Raw genomic sequence first — 27344 nt, 5'->3', positions numbered from 1 at the left:
GAGGACTGGCCCTGGGGATGATGTCATTAATAACCAATCAGAGAACTCGCAGGCCGGTAGAGTCTGGCCAGCTCCTGAGGCTGAAATAGTAGGATCTCTGGAAATGTCTTTCCCTCCTCTGAAATCGCGGAGTCGTTGTGTCTTGTGTGCTTTTTCCTGGGGTTATTTTTAGACTTGTGCTAAAACAAATATATTTCAGGCCTATTCCCGCCTCTGCCACAGAGCAAAGGGTAAGCAGAGCTGACTCTCCCAACGAGGAGAGAGCCTTATAAAACTAGCCCTAAGGGCATTAGCATTTAACTAACTTAATAGCACATGAAGGAAGGGCTTTGTGCCTGTCCACATGAATAGTTTTTACTTTCCTTTCTTTTGGTGCAGACCATGCAGCGCTAAGCATCCATTTCAAGCCAGGGAGGTCACGCCAGTGGGACATTTTAAATTTGCTTTGATTGTTGTCTTTAAGGACCATGAAAGTGGCCTTTTCCATCCCTTTGCACAGCTAAAATATCAGTGCAGTACATGCATAACACACTGTGAGCGGGTAGATTTTTATTACAGGTGGGCAGAGCTGTTAATAGCCACGCTGGCTATTGCGGCCATTAAATCTGTGACTTTTCATTTGCAAGACAATTACAGTTCATATGAAAATATTGATTGCAGCGATTGATTTTAAGTTGTCTCTGTAATATGGACTTGCAATGCCTGGCCTGGTGTGTTGCACCCCCTCGTTTATAGTAAAGGCCTTTAAAGTAGCCCACTGTGCTGCAGGGAGGAGGGGCTGAGCAATTTAGTATGATGTTAAATTAGGTCCAAAATATGAAATTCCTCACAACTGTTGCAGGAAATTACAGCACAGAGGCCAATAACACCAGGAGGCAACATGATGCCAGGTAACGGTTTCATGTGAGTAAAATCGATCACTGGCACTGCTGTGCGGTTTGCATTGTTCCCACTCCTCTGCCATCCATACACCCTGGACCTGATCGCTGCCTGGCTGTGCCTCATGGCCCCACTGTGGTGAAACTATTTAACTTTGCAGGCGCTCACTTTTTCTCCTTCTCTACCATGGGAAAGCTGCAACATTTCGGTTGCTACAACCACATGATGATAATAAAGCTTGTGTTGTTTCTTCCCCTCAAGTTGATCACCTGCATTGAACTAGAGATCATTAATATTTACACAGAGCAGTGAAGGGACAGAGTGCACTTAGCCTACACTGTTACAGTTTATGCACACTTTATGCATTAAGGCATTTTCTCCCTCCCTCTGAATAGGTCTGGCCAAGCTGGTCCACATTCACAAACCTTCCAGCCCCTTCTGCTCCACAGAGCCTTAAGCTTGGATGCGGTCCACCCACTGACCCACACACACACATACACACACATCCATACCGGGACAAACAGCCATGGACACACGGACAGCACACAGCAGGTTTCGCAGATAAAGCCTGGGACAGAGGCACTACTGTTCCCAGGATTCTCAGAGTGGCTCCCCCTCCTCGGGGCCTATTTCACATCCCTCCACCACCTGCATCACTTATCAGCTCGAGCAGCACTCACCTCTTCCAAAGCAGGCTGGAGCCACTCAGCTTCATCAGCTCCGTAACACACACAGATGTAAACACTTAGCTTTGTCTGTTTGGGGAATATAATGCAATTTGAGGAGAACTGAGTGGCACATTTTAAGATAATACATACCCATAATATGAAATAATATCTTTTATTCTTCAGCCTGATGCCAGTTTTGGTGTGACAAATGCTGATTTGGTATTATATGATTCAGTAACGCATTTCACTTCCGTTGTATTCCTGAGCTGCTGGGCTGTAATAAGCTTTAAGTTTACGCTGGTTACGCTGTGCTAGCATGCGGAGGAAAAGGGAGGGAGAGGAAGAGATACGCAGTGCAGAGAGGAAAGTGAGGAAGACATGATTGACTGGCTGGCAAGTCCGGGCCCTAAGCTGCTTATCACTATGAAGAGAGTCAATTGCAGCGCAATCACTTTTTAATAAACTTGTGAGGGAGCAGGCATATTGAAAGACATATTTAAATGGAAGCCATGTGCAGGCTGAACGCATAGTTGACTCACTGCAGCAAAGGGGACTAAAGTTGCTTTAATTTCCTTTAGACTTTGCTGTGATGTGCGCCTTCTTGTACATCTGTCCTAAAATGTGTCCTACTGTATCTAATATTCACATGATAATAAGAGCAGGTGCTTCCCCCTGTGTTTGTGCAAAGACAGCCATGTCATCCATTCACTGTATATGCTTGTGTGCCTGTGTATGCTTTTGTATACATGTTGATATCAGGAGTGCGTTTCTGCTGTGTGCACTTGTTTTGAATTTGTTGACACAGAAAACTTGCCAAAACAGATTAGAGATAACTTATCAACAAGCACACAGTTGGAGAGAGGCCTGAGAATTCAACTTTTTCTGACTTCCTGCCTGTTGCAATGCAGAGGCAACACTCTGCAGGCTGATGGACAGGCTGCAGCAAAACTGTGTCGGCAGAGCTGATGTCCACAGTGAAATTATCATTACATGGCCAGAGTTCAGCAGAGGGATGATGGACTCCCAGGCAGCTACAGGCTTAAAGGATCAGTTCTCCCCAAAAGAAAGAAAAAGCCAGCTAGCTTATTAGGTCCATAAGTAGTGAACTCTACATACATACAGCAGCCCTGCATGAAGGTTATAATGTTCAGTTTTGGTTGAAACTGTTTCAGAGTGGTGGTGGTGGTTCAACTTTATAGCCATACTGGAAGCTGTATTTTGTGGTGCTGCTGAATTATATTTCATGATAACTCTAATATTTAGTCTTTCAGTTTAATATTTCCATCCATTTTCCCCTTTGAAACTCAGATATCGAATTGTTCACTAGTTTTAAACATTTTCAAATGATACCCAGCCCTTTTCGCACTTAGCAGGCTGTTTAACAGATGAGTCACTCACACTGGGGATTTGGTGTGATTAAATTAACTGCGCTGAGATATTTTCTAGCCCAGTGCCCTCTTACGTTTTATCCAGGGAGTGAGTTCAGGCTGGATCACCTCAGGAGATTCTGGTTCTCACGAGGCGGTCAGCTCGGAGCGAGTCACATTCCAAAGAACAAGTTCCTCTTCAGCGGGGGAGAAGAGGTAGCAGAGTCTTCCTCTGTGGCTCCCAGGTGGATGTCCTCCTCCCAGCTGCAGCTGTTCTCAGCATCTCTCAATCCCTTCCCCTCAGGACGCCGCTGGCCTCACTGTTGGCCCAGAGACGGTTGTCACGGGAGACCAGCAGACATCTGAGCCAGTGGCTAGGTTCACTTACACCTACTCTGGCCACGAGTTAATGAAGTGTACACACTGCCTGGGTTTACTGGCAAACACATGTGCACACACGCACACACGTAATTGCGCACAGAGACACACTAACAAACATGCCGCTTCATTAAGCAGCACTTAGTGTCTCAGTTAATAAATGACAAAGGAAATATTGCAGAGCTGATTTCCTTGTGCACAACTGAGGAGGCACACAAACACACCATCTTATTCTTATTTTCTCTTTCACACGCTCCCATCCACAGGCACACACTCTGTAATTTTCTCCTCATCCTTGCACAACATGCTCGGTGCATGTTCAACAGCACCCCCTGGTGTGAAGAAAATGCAGTGCACCTCAAAAGTAGCAACAACTTGTTTAAGACTGAGGAGGCAATAGCCAGTTATTTGCTTCAGATTGATCTGGGGCTGATGTGTGTTAGAGAGGGGTAGCAGGCAGACACGGCGTTTGTGCTGAGGAGCGGAGCCGGCCAATAAACAGAGCTGTTTGTTTGAGTTGTCCTTTGGCTGTCTTAGAGGGAAGTATCAGAACCAGGCCTGCTCTGCCAGCGGCTCGTCTCTCAACTCCCCTCGGCTTGTTTGCTTTGTTTGTCTTTCAGTGGCAGAAGAAGAAGGAGGGCGGAGGGAGGCAGAGAGGGCCGAGAGCAAAATGATTGATCTGCAGACATGCGAATAGTGATTTTACCCAGGATTTAATTCTTATTTACTTCCACAAGGACAGTGGAACAGCCTTATTCCAGAAAGTTAAACTTTATCGAAGTTGCAGTCCATTCAGTAGGAAGTGCATTAACGTTTCACTTGAGTTAAAGATCTACAAGTCAAACCCACTCAGGATAAGAAATTCAACTTGGAGGTAAAGCAGCAGTAAAAATCAATTTGCCATGCCCCATTGACTCCAGCCACGGTAAAAGAGCCTTACTTGAATATTGTGGGAGTCTCCTGTGTGATAGAAATGTATTTAACCTTTATTTTGCAATGTTAAGCCGTCACGTTCTCTGCTGTTCCATAGCTGTTTTGATATCGCATCCGCTCACCTCACCACTGCGACTATTCCCAGCGCTGACACCCACACTCACACACCAGACCACACGTCTGTAACTCATATCTTTTGGCCGACTGCCTGTCAGGTTGGCAGCCCTGTCTGTTTATAAGGCTTCACCAGAGTGGAAAGTCTGGAGAGGCATGTGTATCTGACACACGCACATTCTTATTGTGCATATCCACACACACATGTATCTTAATTGAAAGGTGCAGCGCAATCAGTGCATGTACCACAGAGGTCTGGGTGTCTGCAAGTCTGAGCTGAGACAGATGTTGCTGTGGTCTTAGCTAACAGGGTGGGGGCCAGTGTTCATTAACAGCAGTACAGCAGCTGGGAGATGCCTCATTAGGTGAGACAGAGGGGGGAGTAGAAGGGAAAAAGAGACAGAAAGATAGTATAGAAGAATAGATGCAAAAGCATGAGGAGAAGAAGAAAATCCCATCATGTGTGAGGAGAGGAATCTGATATCTGAAATCCCAGTGACGTGTTTTTACGCCGCTAATGAGATTTCATTTGTCAGCTTCACATGTATAATTCATATGTGGTGTGTTATTTTATTGTATTTTATTCCTGGAGGAGAGGACATGTTTACTTGGGAGGGCGAGCTGAGCTGAGAAACAATGGCATCTGTTGAGTTTACTGTAGTTCACAGTATGACAGTGCCAACATCCCACATGGACACCACAGCTAAGGACACAGTGGACTCGAGCCACAAAATGAATGGAGAAAAAGTTCAGTACACACTAATACTACAAGAATTATGTAAAAACTCAAACTGATACTGAATTAATTCATGCAGGTTCTGTGCTAAGACAGCATAAAGAAAGGAAATGGATCACAAGAGGCTGTTGTTCTGCAGGAATTGTGACATTCTGACCTGAAACTCATATAATCAACCTCCCAAATGAAAACAAAGCAGCACTGATCCACAGCCTATTGAAGGGAGGGACTTGGGGGTGAAGGTCACCTCATTCACCATGCTGTCTCTGATTGGTGGACTTCATATGTGGACAATTTTCCTTGGCAGCGAGCCTGAGGCTAAACTAGAAATGAAATCCCTCCTATTTATGAAAGGCTTCTATTTTCCCCTTCTCTCTGTAAGGAATCACTTTCGCACGAGGCATGTTTTTCCCATTGTGTGCAAAATTCAGAGGCGTTGACATGCCTGAAAGTTATAGTTTTTATGACTTAAACATGCAAAGAGTGAAACAGATACCCAGATAGGAAGTCAGACATTTCCTGCATGAATGTCTGTGTGCGTTTGGTGTGAAAAATGTGGTCGGGCTGCATTGCGGGGGCATTTTTGAACTCAGGTGTCAGTTACCTGCACGGAAGGATCTTATCTGTGGGATCAGCAATCAGTGGCAAGTCGGTGTGGAAGTCAGCTTCTTTTTCTGTGGGCTTTTGTGCCGGTCACCTCCACAGACTCTCACACATAAGCCTTCTGCTGTAGCTTGGCAGGGTCAGTGTGCAGCGCTGGCTGTGAGCGGAACAAAGTAACGTGATAAGTGAAGGGCATGGAATCAGGTGGTCTGTGTCTGGTACAGGAAGGATGACTGATGGGAAAACAGAGGTTCTTTGGGCACAAGATGCAGAGGAGTGGGGAAATATGTCCACAGTTTTGATCAGTTTCTGCAAGAAGATATGCATTCTATTTGAAGTGCATTTAAACATTAATGAGATTGCTTAGCTTTGAAAGAATGAAAAGTGATTCATAGGCCTAATTTCCACCTCTGCAATGCACCCAATAGTTGTCAGGACATTTAATTTAAAACTACAAATGTGTTTTTTATGGCGTTGCTGGAGGCAAAGTTTCAAATTTTCAACATTCAGTCCGGAACAAAGTGTTTGACCACTCGACCAACAGACTACCACCCTGCTAACAAGGCTAAAAACCTTCTAACGGGTCATTATTATTTCAGGCCACTTGCAGCATTTTTCAGATTTTAAGTCTCAGTAGTAGTGCACATGACTTGTTAAATTGAATATTATTGCAGTGTATTATAAGCTTAATTTATTCTAATCGTATTTAAATAAGATCCTTTTTGTACACTCGGCTCAGTTCCACATGAACGGATCATCTGATATCCCAACTCTGATAAGTTTTACATATTAGAAATATAGTCAGATACTCAACAGTGGACCAGTGCCGTCATTGTGTACACGCTGTTAATGGCTTGAGGGTATTGCTATGTGAGCATTGCTTTTATTGCACAGAACAGGGCTTTGTATCTAACTGCACCGTTATGGGACAGTAATAGTAGGGGAGAGAGTGTGCACAGGGATACATTCCTCCATAAATAAGTGACAACCTGAGAGTAACTGCAAACAGCAGGAGGCCCTGCTCCTCATAAGTCCTGGGTGCTCATGGGCAAGTGTTTCATATTGTCTTTCAACTGAGAACACCATCATTTACTCAACACTGGCAGCTGTGAAAGAGAGAGCCACATTCTTAAGCCGCTGGAGCGAGACACAATTCACTTGCAGATCCCCTGTGACGCTCTGGGAGAAGGAGGTCATTTTTTGGCCTGGAATGCTGACAGTAAAAGTGCAGCGAGGCAGGTTGTTCAGACCACAGGATGTAATTGTTGGTTTGGAGGAGCTGCTTTAATTATGACTTTGGGTTTGCAAAGGCTGACCTGTTGGTTGGTTGTGATGTTTGTGTCATTGCACTGACACTAACTGCTATGGCTGAGATGAAAACCTTACAATTTCACTGGCATTTCTTCAGATTTCAAATTTCAGTCCGCGTTTGACATTCTTTAAGTCAACTTCGGACTGTATGTTGTCAAATATCTCTGTAAATGTTTGAGCAAAGGCAAAACCCCTGATAGCGCATCAAATTTTAAGTTTGCCATGTGTCAAATGACATTTCCCTGAAGCATTATAAAATATTTAAGGATAGTTGTAAGTTTGCCATTTGACTGGGCACAAAAATTCAACAATAAAACATGGTTATTGGTGATACAGCAAAAATATTCAGCTTGTCGGTTGAGTCAGTTCTTGTTTCCGGACTGTTTTGCCTGCTTTCTTTCCTGCATTACACAGTGAGAAGTATAATAGAAAAGTCTGAAATACCATTTTTACTATGCTATAGCTGTTGCTCTCATCATTTACTCATACAGGATTTGCTGAATGCGAGGGTCGTCGCATATAATTCTGGGAAACCTAGGAAATCAGCTTGAGGAAGATAGTGAAACAAAAAAGGAAATTACAGCATTTCTTCACAGAACACTTCTGGGAATTGAATGATGACCATAGCATGGAGCTAACTCAATTCCTCAGTATAATTAAATGACATGATCCCTGTCTATTGGCCTGCTATCTGTCAGCCTATTGTGGCTAAGTGTCTGAGCATGTGAGCTGGTGAAAGCAGACAGAAAGTGGGTGGAAGCAAGACTTGTCTCCATATGTTTGACATTATCCATCAGCTGCTGCGTTGTGTTTGTTCATGCGCTCACTCCACCGCTTTCAATTACATGGCCCACAAACTGGGCCATTGATCCCCTCACGTTTTCCTGTTAAGGTACGTCAATTTGCGCCTTCATCTTGCACATTTTGATCAGATCACTTACATCAGCAGCTGCAAAGAAATGATCTCGCAGAATCGCAAGGCAAGGCATAAACACATATATATCTGTTACACCATGTACATAGCGACATGACGAGCATGTTTGCTGACTGTCAGGCAAGCAGGACATTGTTGCATTTCATAAACCCCAGAGTAGCAGCGAACACAAAGACTGTGGTGTCTCCCGCAAGGTTCCTAATTGGAAACAACATTGCCTGCAGGACTGAGGCTTGTCTTAGTCTGTCGTGTTGATCAGATAACTTGATCACATATTAGCTGGCTGCTCTGCGCTGAGAGCAGTTTGGATGTGGCTCAGAAGTAGGTTATGACACATTTGGATGCATACTCGTGTCTGGTGGGCCCCTCTGCGGGGACGGAGAGTTAAACAAGAGACAGCTTGCAGACAAAGTCCTGATAAACAGACTGTGTGGGAGTCTGTCTGTGTTTGTGCGTATGCTATATGCGTGTGTTTGTCAGACAGTTTGACTGACACCTGTTAGTCTCGGGGTCCAGTTTCAAGAGGAGATGATGTGCTTCTTGTCTTCTTTTGCAGTGCTCCATATACTCCCTTTCTCAAACACATTTACATTCAGTCTAGGACCCCTCCATGGCAGCAGAGGAGCTTTTTGCCTGAGGGTGAGGGGCTAGTCACTCTGTGCCCTGGAATGCGGTTGACTTTCTAAATCCCCACCAGTCTATCCTGGGGCTGTGGGGCAGGGCCTATCTCAAACCCCCTTTTCCACGTGAGCTACGTCTGGAATCTCCAAGCAAGCAGTTAGCTGATTGTGCCAGCCTCACTCTTTCACCGTCACTGAGTTTGTTTGTGTGTGTGTCTGTGATCCCGAAGTGCAATGGAAGAGGAAATAACAGATGAAGACAAAGATTGTTCACTTGGGGAAGGTAACGAGCTTTCTGACATGCCACCCGCAAATTAATTCAGATCCTTTGGAGGTTTGAGTTTATTCTGTCTGCTGAGTGTAATTTGGTTAGCAGTGGGGAAACTGTTTGGCAGTTAAAAATAGGATTGGGAGTGCATGAGACGAGTGCGGCTCTGAACTTCAGCAGGGTGGGGGTTTGGGCTGATGGTGCTGGTGACGGAGCTTGATTGTGACGCACCGCCAGTTTGTATTTCTGCAAAATTATGCCTGCTTTTTGTGTTTACTGATCACAGCCGCTTTGTGTTTTCTTTAAACGATCTGCAGGTGAAAGTGAAAAATTTAGCAGAGGGAAATATGGCACAGGGAAACAAATAGAAGTCGAGTCATTGCAGCTACTAAGCATTTTTATTTCTGTCCCAAGTCACTGCTCCAGTTAGATCTATTAGGCGACCTCTGTCTCAGTCCCAACATGTCTTTGAGAGTCAAACAAGAAATTCCTTTTCATCCGTGGCTCACAGCGTGCTTGTAAGCTTTCACAGAAGAAAAGGAAAGCCATATTAAACCACTCACCAAATAGTGGCAAATCACTTGAAATGTCCTCCTTCAACTGTTGAAGAGCTGAACTCCGCAAGAGGTCCTTTATTTTCCGCCATTACCCTCTGAAAGGTACACATTATAGCTCTACCTGCCTGTCTAGAAAACAAGGCAGCAGATCTGCTTGCTTTATTGCTTCTTTCCCCTCTGTCTTCACACTCGAGCAGCTCTCCTCCTTTGCTGCCATCCATATTCTCTCCTTTATTCCCCTCTACTCTTCTCCTCTCTTGCAGAATCTCATGGTAAAGCTCTCAGATTGATGGCTTCTAATTGTATTTCGCAGGCCCTGACTGATTTAAGACAAGATAACAAAGATGTGTGAAGATGTTCGTTTGCCTAAGGAGGTTGTGCTTATGTTATCTCCATTCTGCCATAAAATCAAATATTCATCCTTAATGTCACTTTTTTTTGTTGTAGAAAGGGTTTTTATATGCGATCAAAGGGGAACATTTGCCAGTTGCAGTAGAGTGTGCTTTCTATCAGAAACATGTATAATGTCATGTGACTATATAATGCTGTGAGCAAACTAGACATCCATGGCACACAGCTGTGTCACACAATTATCAAAAGTAGATGAAGGGTTTTCCTCCAACTGTTTCATATCTTCTTCATAACATATCTTCTTTCCATTAAACAGTATCTTCTCAATCTCAAAATGTTGTAAAGCAGAAGCTCTGGATGTTTTTCCTTCTGTATGTCTCCTTACATGAATGCATGTCTTTGGCTAAAAAGGAAATAAGTCTCAACAACAGTTTGAATTCAGTGTTTTCATCACCAATATTGTGTCTGTCACATTAAATTGTGAATTTATTGCTGAAATGGCTACATAATGAACTGGGCAGACTGTGCAGTTTTCTCCGTTTTGGCAAAATTAAGGCCTCCGATGGTTGAGTTTTCCTTCATATGCCCTCTTCATGACCGATGGAAGGATAGCTGACACGCATGCACTTGTTGATGTCAAAACATCAGAACAGCACATGTGTTTTGACCCCTTGCCTCTGTGTCCCCTCTGTCCCCTCAGAACAAACCAAAAGCAACCTGAAGGTAACGTCCCCAGAGGACGCCGAGCACGTAAGCCGCAGACAGGCCTCCCCAAATGGGACGGCCCCTTCGAGAGGGGACGCCAAAGGCAGCCGCACTGTCCCTCGAAGGCACACGTTAGGTGGAGCCCGCAGCTCCAGAGAGATCCTAGCTATGCAGCCGTCGGACATGGACAAGAAGAGGGAGGCCTTCCTGGAGCATTTGAAGCAGAAATACCCCCATCATGCCTCAGCGATCATGGGTCACCAGGAAAGGCTGCGAGAGCAGGTGAGTGGATTGAGAGACGTCTGGGTGTGTGAGGCTGCTGTTTGTTTGGACTCAAAGTGTTATCTGACTTATAAATCTATTGTTTATTTCATTTAAGAGATTACGGTCAGTTGATTTTAAAGCTGCACTAGTTAGTTTATTATTATATGAACCCACAGTGAACTCTGCAGACACTCTAAACTTTAGCGTCTTTCAGCCATTGTTTTTGGTTTTCTGTCCTGCAAACTCAATCCAACTTGTGTCCAGCAGGAGGGGGCTGTTTAGAGGCTAATGTAGGCTGGTGAACAATGTATGCTGATGTGGCTCCATCTCCACTGGATGTGTAAATATGCAATCAAAAAGTTATGTCAGCTTCATAAGGTGATAATTTGTCTGGGATTGTGTGTTTATTTCATTGCTCTGCCCCAGAGAGGCCCAAAAAATCTATTATTACAGTTATAATGTCAACATTTTTATCAGCACAGTGGCTCATTGATTAGCAGTGTTGCCTCACAGCACCGTGGCCCAGGGTCTGGCAGGACCAGGGCCTTTCTGTGTGGAGTTCGTTCTCCTGTCCTTGCATGGGTTTCCTCCGGGGGCTCCAGTTTCCCCCCAATATCAAAAATAAATTCTCCTGTCAGTGCCCTTGACAAAGGCGCTGACTTCGAGCTGGAGTTGGTCCCCAGGCTGCCCACTGCTCCTCAGGGATGGGATGTTGTACTGAGAGTGATTATATGTGACAATAAAGCTTCTTCTTCTTCTTCAGGCCTCCTGAAACAGCTATATTTACCAAAATATCAGACATGTGCTTCAGTTCGGTTAAATCAAATTTATCCTGCATCTGGTGATTCAAATAGACTGCAAATAGTTCAAGACATTTAGACATGTTGGGAAAAACAGGACTTCAGTTAGATGAGAAGATTTATACCACTATGGTGTGTATAGAGATAGTGGCATAGCGTAGATATGCTGCTTGAGCCAGCTAGCTTAGCTTAATACAAAGACTGGAATCAGACATATCTCCTCCTGTAAAACAGTAAATCTTTGTTTACACACTTAGACAAATGAGATGTGTTAATTTGTGATCTTTGAGCTACTGGAACAGGGATTTTATTCCCTTAAAGGACAGAGCCTAGCTAGCTGTTTCCCCCTGCTTTCCAGTCTTTTTGCTAAGCTAACTGGCTAGCTCCAGCTGCATATTAACCATTCAAGTCAAAGAGCGCTATCAATCTTCTCATCTGACTCTCATGAGAAAGCACATCAGCATATTTTCCCAAAACGCTTAACCAATTCTGAACATGACATCGGAGATGAGAGAGGGATGACAGCACAGGTTCCCTGCTGAATGTTTGATGTACGTACTGACATGTGAACCCCTAACGGCTTTTGTCCACTCTTGGAGCTACAGGTATTTTTATTTTCCTTTGCAGACTGAGGCAACAGTGCAACAGCAAAACTATTTCCTCCTTTCTCTTTTTGCCGCAGGTTAAATGTGAAGTCTATCCTATAAATCTGCCTGTCACGTTTCCCTCCCACAGCTGCTGTGGAGCACAAGCAGAAAACATGTGAACCACAAACGGTCTGAGTCGTCCGCACACTCCGACGCCTGTTTTGATCACCATAATTGGACTTGCTTATAGCTCCAGCCTGGTTTGTGTATTCTGAAGGACAATGTATAGCACACATGTCTCAGTGTTGTTTTGGAGCTTTTATTGATCATAAAGTCTCCCCCCGTGCCTCAGCTTTTTGAAGTCCAGTGGCTTGATGGGGGAGGGCGACACAGAGGCAGTCACTCGGTGGACATTTGGCTCACCTGGCCATTGTCTGTTTGTTTGCTCTGGGTCAGCGGAGACAAAAGGGAGGGGCAAGCTGACTTTGTGTCCAAAACAATTGAGGTAATGGTGAGACTGGCACCGAGCCACAGGGGAGCTTCAGGCAAAGGTACGAGGCATTGTGCAAGAGGGATTTCGTGTGCTGTTTTCAGACCAGCCCATCCAGCCTGCACACATGCAAAGAACACCCTTTTCATGACATGCAGTGCACCGAACATGACCTGAATTTGCATAGGCAGTATCAGTCATCAGGGAAGATGGTGTCACTCAAAGCTCATCACCTAGGTAATGTGTGTTTGTGTTTTGGCTGAGCATGTGTTACTTTATCCTCAATAGATTATCTGTGTCTAAAAAAATGTATGTGGCTCAGCAGTTATTACCCAGCGCATAAAGGGAGAGAGGAAGGCGTTTGTTGTGGAGTAGTCAGACAGGTAAGTTCAGCTCCGGACTGGGGTGGAGTCAGAGTTGCCATAGTGACTCGTGATGTCACCGCTGGAGAGGCTCAGTTTACTTGTAGGTGCCTGCTGGAGTGAACTGGCTGGCTGCGTGTGTGTGTGTTTGTGTGTGTGTGTGTGTGTGCGCGGGGTGTGTGTGAGCACAGGAACAGTGCTCTGCAGAACAGGCGGTGGGTCCGTCTGGAGGCATGGCTCTCTGTACGTGAAGTCCGCGGAGGAATAAGAAATTAACTTTTCATACAGACGGATTAAAGTTGACCACGCCGGCGCGCTCAGCCCGGGCGGAGGCAGCAAAGGTAGGATATTATCGGAAAACTTGCAACTGTTTTTGGCAGTCGGTGCATTCCGAGACCTCCACAGCAGCATTATGAGCCATTGTGAGCGCTTCCACACGAATGCGTGGGTTATTGCGCTTTAGAGCGAAGTGTAGCGCGTCCGGGAGCGTTTGCGCTGCACACTAAAAGCCTGCCAGGTGCTGCAAACTTTACGCAGCGAGTGCACAAACTTGGGCGAAGAAAAATGGAACGGAAAGCCTTTGAGCGCCTCTGGAGCCTTCACTTTAATGATGTTTGGGTAGACGGACGCTTCGGCTGTCAGCAGTAAATCATCCATAAGGTACAATCACCTGCAGCTCCCCATAATCTTAACGAGATGGCAATTATGTAGCCAGAATTGCACAGCAAATGATCTATTGTGAGCGCAAGTTAAGCGTTCTCCCATAACAACATGCTATATCATGCACGGTATTGATGCTGGTTATGATTATGGAGAAAGCTGGTAATAACTGATTGTTACGCTGCCACCACTGCTGCTGCTGCAGGCTTCTGCGATGGCATTATGTTAGAATTAAGGGTTTGTTCTTCCCACCAAATGTCTGAGATTTTGTGGGTAAATAAACATTTCTTTAGATTTTTTATTTATTTATTTTTTTTTTTAATATCCGGAATGATCTCTACCATCTGCCCCTGTATATGTTGCTTTTTCACTGTGTCACTCCTGGCATGCGGTTAAGTTATTTTATTGACTTATTTCAATGGAGTTTTTGGAGGTTTGCTTGTTTCTTGCACTTGTTATATTGCCAGGATTGCTGCATTTGTTCAGTATCACACATTTTATGTGTACCTATGTATAAGATGAAGACAATTACCTTTTGCTTGTGTAGGAACTTGTGTAGAATATTATGTTTTGGGTCAGTCCAGGCTCATGGAGCATTCACTTAATAGCAGATTATTGTAGGTCAGTTCTTTCTTGTTGGTAGAGTTAGTATAAAAAAAAAAAGAAAAGAAAAGAAGAAGTTTTACTCCAATTTGTGTTTAAACTCTGAACTTTGTCTCTGAGCTAAAATAAGAGGAGATATGAAATGATGTGTTGGTGCTGATTGTCAGTTTGTTAGGCGTGACTCTTTTAAATTGACTTTGGAATGAAACTCATGTGTTATTCAGATGTTGGGAGTGAGATTTGAGTGGTGACTGAATGTTTCACGCCAAGGAAGACGATAGAAGATGCTGTCAGAAAACAGACCGGTTTGAGCATGAATTTCTGGCAGATACATGTAGTGCAGATAAATTAAAGGAGATGAATGAAGAATGCATTTGTCATAATCTAATTCAGGGTGTCAAGAGGAATGCAATCATTCCCCGCTAATACAAACTGCAGAAAATTAAAACGAAACAAAACAAAAGCGGCAAGCTTATTGAAGTGTTTGTCAGTTGGTGTCCTGGGGAGGGATGATTATTCTGCTTTGGAGGAAAAGCGGCAAGAAAACAAGTGGAATGTCTGTGAAAAGTGTGATAGATAGTGTGGGAAAACGTCTCACACAGGCGTGAAAGTGCCGGCCATACAGGAAAGACGACATCAGTGGCAGCAGTACATGCTTCAGAGGTGAGAAAGAATTGTCTCCGGAGGTTTGAGTTACAAAGCCGGAGATTTATCAAGGTCAGATGGCAGTTATGAAGACGATATGGCTTTAGTCTGAAAAGTGGATGACCCCACTCCACCCAGCATGACGGCACATGGATACACACACACACTGACTGATTTATTCTTATATAAGGTACCCCTCAATTCTTGCTTCGTCTCCCTCTGTGATCCTTAAACCCACAACAAAAGCCAGTGGTTTAATTTCCTCCTCTCCTCATCGGGCCTGCAAAGACCTGGATCCCACCCAAGGGAGATGAGATAATATCCCATTGGCCTGACCGCCACCCATCCTCTCACCCCTCTCTCTCTGCCCAGGGGCCCTGACAAGCACAAACTGAACTGCTCGACCGATCACAGACACACACACACACACACACACACACACACACACACACACACACACACACACACACAGCGATTTCCCCTCCTTCCGCCTGTGTGTCAGTGTTTGTGTGTGATGAGCTGTGACTTGCTAGGCCAACGGTTTCTCTGCAGAGCCGAGCGGCCATGTTAGGACAGCTGTGCGCAGCTGTGGGCACCAGAAAGACAGGCAGGCAGACAGGTCTGTCACCCCAAAGCTGTGGTAATCCATTGGCTGATGAGAGCACAGGTTATGGTAACGGTGTGGGTGTCAAGTTGGGTAAACTGTTTTCCTGTGCAAGATTTGACAGGTGCTCACGGTGCGGTTGGCCTGCTGTGTGCAAGTGGGCTGTGTTGGAAAAAGATGATATCAGGTATTTCTATGAGCCAGTCAGAGCTGAACAATACAAGAATCAGATTATGATGACAGTCTGTTTGCTCGTGGTGCCTGGGAGAAAAACAGATAAGATAAATTTTGTTAAATTCATGTTTGTATTGCTTTTATAGAGAGACAAACTTAAAGCAAGTTTTCCACTCAGGTTTTAAATCACTGAGAGCCAAATACAATCAGTCAAGACATCTGCAGCAGGGGATGATTTTGCAATATTTCACAATATGGTGTGCTGTGATGCATTATTGATGAATTGGGACCGATGTCACATTGTGGTCTGTACTTATCCAGATGTGTGTCTTGTGTTCGCTCCAGACTTTATAACTAAGTGTGCAGCTTTTTTAGCCAATTTTTGTCATTGAAATGATGTTGCTGTTAAAAAAAAGCCAAGAGAAAACACATCATTTGATGCATTGCCTAAAGACAGCAGAGGTGTTTTAGAAGCATGTTTTCCTCTTCACTTACACATGATCTATTGCAGGGTACTGTCTTGTAATACATCATGTATTGGTCGTTGTCGGCAGCATATCATGGCAGCATTGTATCGAGTTGATGGTTCCCACCCCTCATAAGCACAGTGTCTAACTTGTTTGCTCAGTGTGTTGTGGTCAGCAGGAACAAAGTTTGCCAACAAGCGAAGGCAAAAAGCCTGTTTCTCGCTGATGTTATCAAAAATTTCAAAATGTTATTGATGGTGCGCTGGTGACCTTTATTGCTTTATCCATCAAAGTCGTACTGTACCATCTTGTTCTCGCCTGCCAAGTTGGAACTTGAATCACAAAATTAAAAGGCCATAGGGGAAAGGGTTGCACAATGATAAGCTTTTCTTTACATCGTGCTACTTTCTTAAATGGGTTTTATTAGGTGCTTTGCAAGACAGCCATGTCATGACTGTCTAGATAATTAGACCCCATGAGAAGAGAGCAAGAAAAAAACTTTTAATGGGAACATAAAATTGGAAGAAGCCTTGGAAAAGGATCGCACAAGAAGAGATCCCTTTTCAGAACTTCTAGTTTGGCAGCAAGCCAAAAGCACATCAGTGATATAAATGAAGCATGGAAAAATGCTGCATTTAGTAACAACAGCAACATCAGTAAGATGGCAGCGTGAACAATATGCACCCTCCCGCCAATTCATGTCGAACAAGGCCATATAAATACAGCTCGTTTGTCAGTATAGACAGTAAATGTACTGTAAACTCTCCCTCTGAGTCTTTTTGAGGCATTGCAACATTTGGCCGGTCCTCCACATACTTCTCTCTGTGGGCTCCTGGCCCTGCTACACTCTTGCTCCTCAGAACCCAAGGTCGGATAGATAACACTGGCTCCGAGCATGCATCAACTCCCCACAAGGGATCTGAGGATCTGACCATGATCAGAGAAGAAAAGAAGAGGGGGGGCCTTTGGGGGGAGTATTGTTCCTGTTTTTAACTTAACTGCACCCACAGAAACGATCGTTCACTGTCTGGCACAGTATCCCTGCTATGATTAAAGTATCACAAGAGTTAACAGGGATGATCTGGTAAGCACACAGGCAGATTATTGCACACTGAAACATTTATATCCATGTGATATTTTTCACAAAACACCTCTTTGTTGTAGCTTTTATTGCACCTTGTGTCTGAAATCACACAATCGGACACTGTGTGCAGCAGGTCTGCAGCAAAACATCTGTTTTTAATCCCAGCACCTCCTCCACTGACCACCAGGAGCAGGAGCTGGACTGTTTTTAATAGCATCTGCCACCTCCACATGAAGTGACACTTTGAGAGCTACTTTGAGTAACACAAACAAGAAGCGCAAGGTTAATGACGGGCATGCGCTGACCTGCCAGTTAACAGGGGTTATGTGGCGGGGGTTTTGGTTTTGGGGGTGCAGCGCCCCAGCTGAGAGGACAAGTGGTCCGTGGAGTGGCGCCAAGGCTGTGTCTAATCCTGAGTGTCGTTGGTGGGGGTTTAAGCCGCTCTGACAGAAGGCCCTGATGGACCTGCCTCTGATCACTGCTGATAATGAGTCAAGCCAGACAGAATTTTACACACTGTCTCAAATGCAATGCCGGTGTGTTAATCGGACGAGCTAATCAGGTCTGAGCTCTTTTCAGTGTCCTATGCTACATCATAACAGGCCTGCAGACAGAAGTCATCTTCGGCCACATTGTTGCTCCTCCGGTTTAACGTGCAGGTACTCGTTATGAGTAAAAAGTTCAGGTGTTCTTGACAGATTTGCAGAGAATGGACGTGAAATGCCCTTTCATCCTTACATTCCTCTGAGTACAATTAAGACCATTTGTCAATACAGCAGTTGCAGCCGGAGGAGCTTCTTAGGAGGACCATTCCTTGACGCTTTCTATCAGCCTGATGGTCATCTTGCAATGCTAATCAGCTAAACTGTAACAATATAAAAAAGGCAAAAAAGTGACATTTTTCAGCACATGACAATTTTGATGTATGATAATGACACCGCTACTTAGTTAACTTCCAATTTGTAGTACTTAAAAAAGCATTAATGGATTAACTGAGCATTGGTTGACAGGACACAGCAGAGGCTTTAATCTATTAACATTTTACCCAAAAAAGATGTAGTACATGACAAGAAAAAGCATGAACATCAGTACTTACACAGACAAAGTAATAACAAGAGATTAGTGCCTTGTCAGTTACTGAATAGCTTGTATCTCCCCACCCTCAAATGTCAAATCTTTCCCAGGTGTATTTACCTGTTTGGTTTGTCCTTTATGTTGGCTGGGTGCTTGATGGAAGAACCAGGCTAAAGGCTGTTAGTCAAGAACTGTCCAATCATGAGACTGGATTGAGGAAGAGTTGCTAAGTTAATGGACAAAATATGTTGCGACCAGTCAGGACGATGAAATGCACATGCTGTTGTGTTGATTCTTCAAACCTGCGTCTTCAGGCTCGAGTCATAGAAGTCAGATTCAAGTTTGAAAATCACAAACTTTGATATATTGCCACTACTGGCAGAGCAGTTAATATTTTTGATATATTGGCAAAAAGACTCTAAGCTTTATGATCCCCACAACCAAACGGGGAGCAAGTAAGAGGGGTGTTTTCTCCTTTGTTTTATCTATCTGTACCTTCGCTTTGCAAGTCTTAGCATGCAGCCCAACATCTGGACTCCACCTTGGGCCAAAGGTATGAACCCAACTTCAAAAGGCAAAGCAGAGACAGAGGCAGACCGGGATGATTTCACCACTGACAGGACCAGCTCCAAGCATCTGGCTCAAACCTTATTTTGATCTCCTGTGCTTTATTTCCAGTTGGCTCTTCTCAGTGGAGATGAAGGGGTGGAGTGTGGGTGTGTGTGTGTGGGGATGGAGGAAAGCCTGGCAGCAGCTTGGCTCCGGGCCAGAAGAATTGCTTTTCTAAATGTTTGAAATACGTTTTCGACAGATGGAGCAAGAATGCATGTTTTTCTTTTACCAAACAACATGACACAGACGATAGGGAGCACCTGGAATATGAGTAAGTATACAGTGGGAAAGTATGCATTTCAGGCATCAGCAGCTAATGGAATCAGCAATAAATTAAGCTATTTGACAGAAGTGGAGCATGTGCTGCAGTTTATCATTGCACCTCCTCCTCAGGTTGACACCATAATCTACCTCAGCTATGGCTTATGTTTTACATATACAAGCATTCACATTAGGTCCATGCAACTCAGCTCTTGCTGTTTTGTTTAAGCTATTGTAGACTTTCCTGATGTTAACATGGTGGCAAACAAAAGACGTCAGTCGTGAGCCAGTGCAGGGTAAACATGGTGATTTAGCGCCTTAATAGAAAGGTAAGGCACACCAAGGGTTGTAGTGAGTGTCACACACTCTGGCTCCATATGCATTTCGCTTATATTAGGACGACGTTTGGGCCCTCAGGCCTTCTTCAAGATCATCAACCACAGAGGCATCCAGGTACTGATATGTTGTATAAGCCACACCTTAGCAACACATCTGATGTTGAATAGATAATCATGTTCCAACATTAGGCTGAGAAACGCCATCGAGAGGCCTTCAACCAATCAAAACTTTAAATAGACAGTGAGAGGAGCTGCAGCCAATGAAATTCCTTCAAAGTGACAAGAACCACTGTGTGTCACATAAGAGACACATTCATGGTCATTAAGTATAGTCCAAATGTTAAAAATACATTAATTAAAATAGACTCCCAATGGATGTACTGAAAAAGTTCAACTTCAGCTCGTCATCATATGTTTTCCATCCACGGGGTGACAGCGTTTTCACAAGTGAGACAGTTTCACGGTGAGAGTTGCAGTTTCACGACTTATCAGCGATGGTCGACTGACTCATCCAGAGCTCGGGACTGCGTGTGTGTGTCTGTGAGCAGTCTTTCTTATTGTGTCTCAGGGGTCAAAAACAGGTCACTCGGGTCAGAAGTGGATAATGAGGACAGTGCATGGTACTACAAGTCAATGAGAGGAGAAAAAAACAATAATCGCAGTGATAAAACTGAGCATGGCAGATAAGCGAAGAGAGTGGAGAGTAAACTGTAGCTGACAGTGTTTACATGATGGTGATTTGTAGTGGATCGTGTTTTCAGGAAATCCAGAGACATTGGTTGCAGTTCTGTCAAGCTTAATTAAAACTTAAGTTTATTCCTGGTTATCTGACTCCTTTTCCACACACACAGATGCACAGAGAGAGTCCTCTGGGGGAGTGGGTATAATAAATCTTCGGCTCAGTGGAGGAGCCTATGTGGTCCTCGGTGACTTGTTAATTAGGCATGAATAGCAAAGCCATTATCAGGGCTGGTTTCATGGGAGGAAAAGGAGACTTGACACTTGACAAAATACAGTGATTCAAACCCAGCCAAGACTTCCAATTCATTGTTGTTGATAAAGGTGCAGAAACGTATACTATAGCTTTGCCTCTGTTAGAATGAAGGCCATTTGATCGGATTAGGTTATATGGGAGTTGATGTGTGTGCAGCGTGATGTCAAAGATGCCGGACTCTTGAGGGAAGAAAGCCCTCTTTGTCTTGCTGACCACGGGAGCCACACGCACATTCTCAGATATACACCCAGAGAGGCTCAATTTAGACCTGGAAGGTCCTTTATTTTGCTTCAGGAGACACACTCTGGACACAGATCATGGTTCATGCGAGGACGTGTCACATAAATGTGCATTCCGAAATATGAGCATGGCTCTGTCCACCGAGTGCGGTATGTGGATGGCTGCTTTCTTTGTGTTTCGATGAGAGACTTGGTGGGAGTTAATCAAACATTTATTGCCTTTTTCTGGGACGCTGTGAGTGTTCGGAGCCGTTAAATGTGCATTGCTCTTGATTAAGTGATACTAAAGGGCAAGTCTGTACAGATCATGGCTCTGCAGCCCTGTCAGCAAATACTTTGCATGTATTTGTTTGCTAAGAGAGCCTGAAGGGGTGAGAGACTTAATGTGTGCACACCCGTAGGTGTATACAAATGGTTGCATGCACGACTAGTAAATGATCTGCCAGTCTTGGTCTGAGTCTGGACCTGTAATCTTATGTAACTTGAATGCATGACTGAAACCACAACACAGCACCTTGTCAGTAAAATCGTGTATCGTTAGCAACACAAATTCATCTTCCTGTAATGACCCCGGCGTTCATTACGCAGCAGGAATATTTCACAATGGTTCCATGCATGTGTGTGCATTGGTCTTTGGAGCGTGTGTCGATGCGCTGGGTGTGTCAGAGTGTGTGTGATCTATAGTACGAGGGCCTGCTGAGTATATCTTGCATAGGCTCTCAGGATCCCTGAGGGTAGAGCTGGGTCTTATCTCCTCAGGACACAAGTGTCATCTCGCCGTCTTCAGCCTCAGCTTCAGGGCAGTGAGATGGAAGCTGAGATTGGACATGGGGATTAGTGTTGGAGCTGCCGTTTTCAGATAAAATGTATTTTTTTTGGCCCTGAATGGAAACTTTATGGAGTTTTAGAGCAGTTTCAGGGATCAGATTTCCTAAGCCGCTGGAATATCCTGCCAGTGAGAAATATCTGAACTGCCCTTACTCTCTAACACAATCTCCGCCTCACACAATGATGCATGAATGCAAAAGGCAGACATACAATGACTTTTCCCCTGCTGTCCGCCGGGTGTGGATTGTGTGTGCTTCTATTGTGCTGTCGGATAGTTTGGGATGTGGGGCGGTGTGTGCATTGGATGGAGGGGCATCCGCTGTGAGGTAGAGCAGAAAGGGAAGGCGGCAGGACAGGGCAGTTGTGCAGAGCAAGTGCTACGAGGGCTGAAATAACAGAGGAGGAAGAGACCTTGTTTCCCTTAGACCGGGGAGTTTCCAGTCTCACATGGAAGTTGCTGCTGGAAGGAGATCAGCACTAGTTTGAAATGGTAAATATTTTGTATTTATTTTATGCTTTTTTAAGATAATTTAGGGCATGTTGTTGTTGCTTAAAAAGCTTTTAAGATAGATTAAGCAAGACTTTTATTCATACATGTTATGAAAAAGCTTAAGACAGCGTTCTCTGCTCCATAAACTCCCTTTGGCTGATATATCTGATGGTTGCTCAGAGTTCACTTTTGTAACCTCGCTCATGCAGCGGAGGGCCTGATGTCTGCGGGTGATAACCGTGGCTAACTCATGTATGCGTGAGTGGATGAAATCAATTGGACGGTGTAGCTCAGTTGCTGGAAATGTCACAAGTGGCGGAAGAGATAGTCATCTTACCTCCTCTGTGCACTGGGTCAACAGGCACAGTATTGTGTCTGTTGTGATTGTGTACTTCATTTGCAATCTGACAGATCTGCTTGATTGTATTTTACTTGCCAATGAGATGGGAACAGTTCTGTTTATTGTTTCTCCGCATAGATTTCCGTCATGGTATGTTGATTATGAACTTGGAGGTAGTGGGTCTTGAACTGCTTCGCTGTCCGCACACAACTTCATCTTCAATGTCAACTTTGACGGTGGATGCTATAAAGTCATCTCCCGGTAACACACCAATTAACAAGCGAGCCCATCTCTGAAAGGTCATCTGGGGATTTGGATGAAGGGATTAGAGGAGGAATGCATCAGAGGAGGGGGGGAAAGAGGGATGTGGTTGCAATGAATGGGAATGGATGACTAGGGGATTTTGGTATAATGTCATTAAGGCTAGGGGAGACAAAGGATGATGGTCCGTCCACAGACAGCATACAGGCTGAGCGCTGGCTGGTTGATTGACAGGGGCTTTATGCTTCAAAGTTGAGCAGAACTGCAGTGGCACAGAGTTTTAGACTCACACAGGTGTTTTTAATGACTCTTGCAGGCTTGTGCCAGCTTTTTCAATGTACGATTTTGTGGAAAAACCTTTCAGACTAAAAGGGAGGACAGTACTGATTCAGTGTTTTGCTCAAGGACACAAATACTAAAAGCATCTTACTCAAATTTGATGACACATCAGCTAGAATCAACGCTGGACATGAAATAATGTGTCAGACTGAGACAAGTTAAGCAAGGGGTTAACAGTCTGCAGAGCCACCGTCCTCTGTTTATGTGTTTGCCATACAGATCAGGCCAGGTAATTACAGTTAGCTCTATTTCCGCTCCCCAGAGCAAGGGCCAAATTAGCATCTTAAGTGGGAAGCTGTGCTCACAACACTGGAGTTTGTGTTTAAAGCCACACAAGCGTATACGTCCATGCTCATGTTTACGTTCTTTCACATCTGCAATGACAGTATAGAATGAGTGAATGAAACTTGTTTCTGTGGTTAACCGAGTGTTTGCGTTGGGCGATATGTTACAATTTTCCAGTCAGCCAGGCCCCGTAGTTTCAGCTGGAGGATGTGTGCGAGTTTTATTGCAAAGCTAACTCACTGTAAAACACACATTCAAACTAGTCAAACTAGTCTTTCCACTGTTTCAACAATCACCAGCTATAGTTTGGTTGAAATGAACCCTTAATTTACAGCGTTACCCCAAAATTCCTCTGTGATCATGGTCATTTTACCCCGATCTAACCCTGACTTCCTGCCTGGCTTGATGTGCTCTGTGCAGATTGACATGTCGTCCGCCAACAATAGACTTGGTGTGTATTCTCCGTGGAGCAGGGCGGAGAGTCGCTTCTGGGACGCTTCTGAAACAGATGTAATGAGGCTGGTGGAATTGCACTTGCACAGCCATCAGCTCAGTCAGACATGTCGCGTACAGAATGCAAATGTTACGCGGCCAGTGGAGTTTAGGGGTTAGATATGAAAATATTCTGGCTCTACACGCTGTTTTTCCCGACTGTGTTGTTGGTCTCTTTGTGTTACTGGATCGCTAACTGAACGAGTCTGTCATTGAGCGGCTGCTCTCACTCCTTCTTCAAAGGCAGACCATCAAATTAACAAAATAAAATTACAGAAATCGACCCAAAAATCCAACTGGTGATGAACTCATCCAGCCGCCAGTAGTTGATATATTTGTGCCTTCTATGTGTGTGTTCTACCACGTGATCCATCTACATTAAAGTTGTCTTTGGGTTCTTTGCCTGACTTGAAAACTCACAGTGAATTGTTCGTCACAGTAAGGTGAACAAGATCAGCATGATTGCAGAGATCTGAGAAAAATGCCTTCTTTTTTAAGGTGAAAGCCAGGCTATGTTAGGAGAAAGCTATTATAACCTCAACAGCGTTGATTATATAAGAAAGTAGGCACCAATCAGTGGGCTCTGTGTAGGCTGGCAGCAGGTGTGGTGCATGACGCTCTGGCAGTTTTCAAGGCTATGTGTATACTTAAATCTCCATGAGCGACACAGCAGGCTCCTGGTGCGAGCTGCCATTATTCTTAACAATCATGATTTACTTTAATCGCCCCATCTCGGCTCGACATGTCAGTGTGTCTGTTAGGAGCTAAGACAGCGGCCGCATGATGTAACAATATCTGTTCTGCTCGGGGGGGGGGGGAGTGTGCAGCATTGTCCCCTCAGTTAAAAATGGCTGTACAGTATTCAAGACAAACGACAGGTAGCAATGAAAAGCACCTATACATGCATGCTCACGAGGTGAGTACAGGACATGTAATAGTGCCCACAAATTTGAATATATCTATATATTTTGGGAATGCAGACACACACAAACACAGACCTGAGCGTTCTTTGTAATGACAGCATACTGTTTGTCAGACCACTGTTGCATAAATGTTTTCAGGATGTCCTGAGTTCGGGTCAGATTTTCTGGAACAATGGCCTGACTCACTCATGCACACACTCAGTCTCTCTTTGTATCCCTCTTTCTCTCTCTTTTAAACGCACACACACAACACACAGACTGCACACATTTGTGCTTCTTGCTTTCTTTTATCTCTGCAAGCACGGTTGTTCGCCGAGTCATCGCTTGCCCACATTACATTCACTTGACATCCATTTAATATAAAGCTGCTGCAAGCGATGTTCAGGACAATCAGAAACCTGAAGATGCACAATATAGTGCCTTTATGAGCTCATGCCTGATGGCCCGAGGAGAAGGTTTGCTTCAACAGCGACACAACGTGAGCATTTAGATGAGGCAAATTCCATTGAGTTATTTCTAGACCTGCTCTGACATACTCGAATCATGGCGAGTATTTGATGCAGCTCTTATAATAACCCACTGACACTGGCTGCAGCACTTCACAGACAACCCACCATCTTTGCAGTACATGCACTGTGTAGACATTTTCTGATTTCTTTGACACTCTCAAGATCTATTTTCAAGACACACTCCTTTCCCAAGGGGCTTTTATCCTGACTTTATAGCTTGTCATATTCCTGTGTATACGCTAATGTCAGTGTCGCACATTCATCACAGCTGTCAGCGCAAATGTGGCGTACAGAGGGAGTCGCTGCTGAAAAGGCAGAATCACAGGCTGTATGGCTCTGACCGAGGCGGGGGGAAATCACTGGTGTGGAATGCAGGTGTGAGCGGGTTGAAGCAGGTTTTTTTTACGGTGCTAATCAGCGGTTAGCCTGCGGTTTTCACATCTGGACCCGAATGCAGGAAGTGGTTAGCCGAGACAGGAAGTGGCTTCTGATGCAAGGCATTTCGGCGCTATCATACGTAGCCGCTGCCAGAGTGATGATCTTTGTGTGCATGCATGAGAAAGAGGAGGGGGAGAGGCAGAGGAGTTCATCTGAGCTAAACTGTTGACCTTTGGAGGGGGACACCTCATTTGTCAGATGTGGACTGGTGTGGAGTGGTTTAACTTAATTACCCCTTTCCACAGGGAGGCAGAAAGTCTCGTTTGCAATTTTCTGCACTTTTATATGTGACTGCCTCGGCTTTAACTATCTTTTTCTCCTGCGCGGTTCCTCCCCAGCTGTCACAGTGTGTCTATTGTAACGTCCTGAGATCTGGCAAAAGTCGGAAAGTTTTAATTAGCATACTTGAAACAAGGCTTTAACTTTTAACAGAGGAAATATCACAATCTTCCTCTTAAATTAAATATTCATGCTTCATAAGCACTAAAATGCACCCTTTTTTAAATTCTTTACTCGTTGACACTATAGTCTTTTTACCAGTAGCTTACGGCGGCTAATGTTAGCAAGCTTCAGCTACCAAACACTGTGTAACTGACATACTGGTTCAGTTTGCTAACTTTTTTACTCTTCCCTACTTGTGTCAATGTTACAGCACATTTTAACACATCATAATTTAATAGTGAACTTTTTATTTGCTTATCTGATGGTAGGCCTGGGCAAAATTCAAAATGACTGTATATCAGCTTACAGAACAGTGGAATTATATTATGATGATATGGTCATTTTGTGTAATTGTTGTACAAAATGATGTTCCCCAAAGCAATGATTCCAGCCAGTTGTAATTGAAAACTTACAAAATTAGTTTTTTAAAATTTATATTTAATTTCAATATCAGGAAGCCTTATTTGACGGCTCAAGTATTCATTTAAAGTGTGTTTATTCATGCAAAAAAAAAAAATCCAATAAACTCATGAAACATGATAGTTCAGTTAACTTTTTTACAAGTTAAAGTTATACAGGCTCTTCTTCCTCCGCTTAGGAGTTTTTAGAAACTATCCTATTACACTGCCAGACCACTCTGACGTAATTACTACCTACAGGTGTTGGAGGAAGCCAATATGATTCGACATTCCCGAGGGTGACACAGTAGTATATGAGAAGATAGTACAGCAGTGTGGGAGGGCCGTTTGGACCCTCCACCATCGAATACGCTCATAAATCATTCAGCGTCCAGATTGAATTCCCCGACACATGTCTGGTTTCAGGTGACGTGTCAACTCCGCCTGACCCTTCTGTTTTAGAAGGTGACTATCATCATGTATTAACAGTACGAGGGCACATGTATTTTTAATCTCTGTGTGTCGCAACCAAAGCGTATTTTAATGGAATTACAGGAGTTGAGTGATGGCTCAGCACTTCTGCCTGCTGTGAAGGTGCATCACATGAATGTTTGCACATGTTGACTCTGAAATTATGACCTGGGGATGAGGGCGGTGATGACTGGAAATGCTCCAGGGATATTGTATAATTCTGATGATGGCAATTAATGTAATTGTAGAAATTATGAAGTGGTGGGGTTTCCAGGATTTCTATGTCAGTGCTAATTAAACTCAGATAAGATCATAAAAACTGGTAAGTATGTAAACTACTCTCTACTGTTAGATTGTGTTGGAGATACCTTCACATATGTTCTTCCTTTGCACTTTTTCTCCTTCTCTTTGGTCCGCTGTTGAGATTGGTTTGTTTCCATGACTCCT

The 27344-nt window shown here is 44.2% G+C and overlaps 1 protein-coding gene across 15 annotated transcripts in view; it reads left to right on the top strand.

The window, feature by feature from the left end:
- Positions 1 to 27344, top strand: part of LOC139346894 (sickle tail protein homolog) — a 108073-nt gene that overhangs the window by 52107 nt on the left and 28622 nt on the right. For 14 of the 15 annotated variants that reach the window (XM_070986243.1, XM_070986244.1, XM_070986240.1 and 11 more), the window contains exon 2: positions 10420 to 10706. In XM_070986243.1, the coding sequence (XP_070842344.1) occupies positions 10420 to 10706 (287 nt within the window). Of the gene's footprint in view, positions 1 to 10419; positions 10707 to 21899; positions 22001 to 27344 lie in introns of those variants that run through there. The other variant, XM_070986246.1, reaches the window with a different exon arrangement.

This window comes from Chaetodon trifascialis, chromosome 18 (genome assembly GCF_039877785.1).
Source record: "Chaetodon trifascialis isolate fChaTrf1 chromosome 18, fChaTrf1.hap1, whole genome shotgun sequence".
Lineage (NCBI taxonomy): Eukaryota > Metazoa > Chordata > Actinopteri > Chaetodontiformes > Chaetodontidae > Chaetodon > Chaetodon trifascialis.
This window is presented reverse-complemented; position numbering and strand designations above follow the sequence as displayed.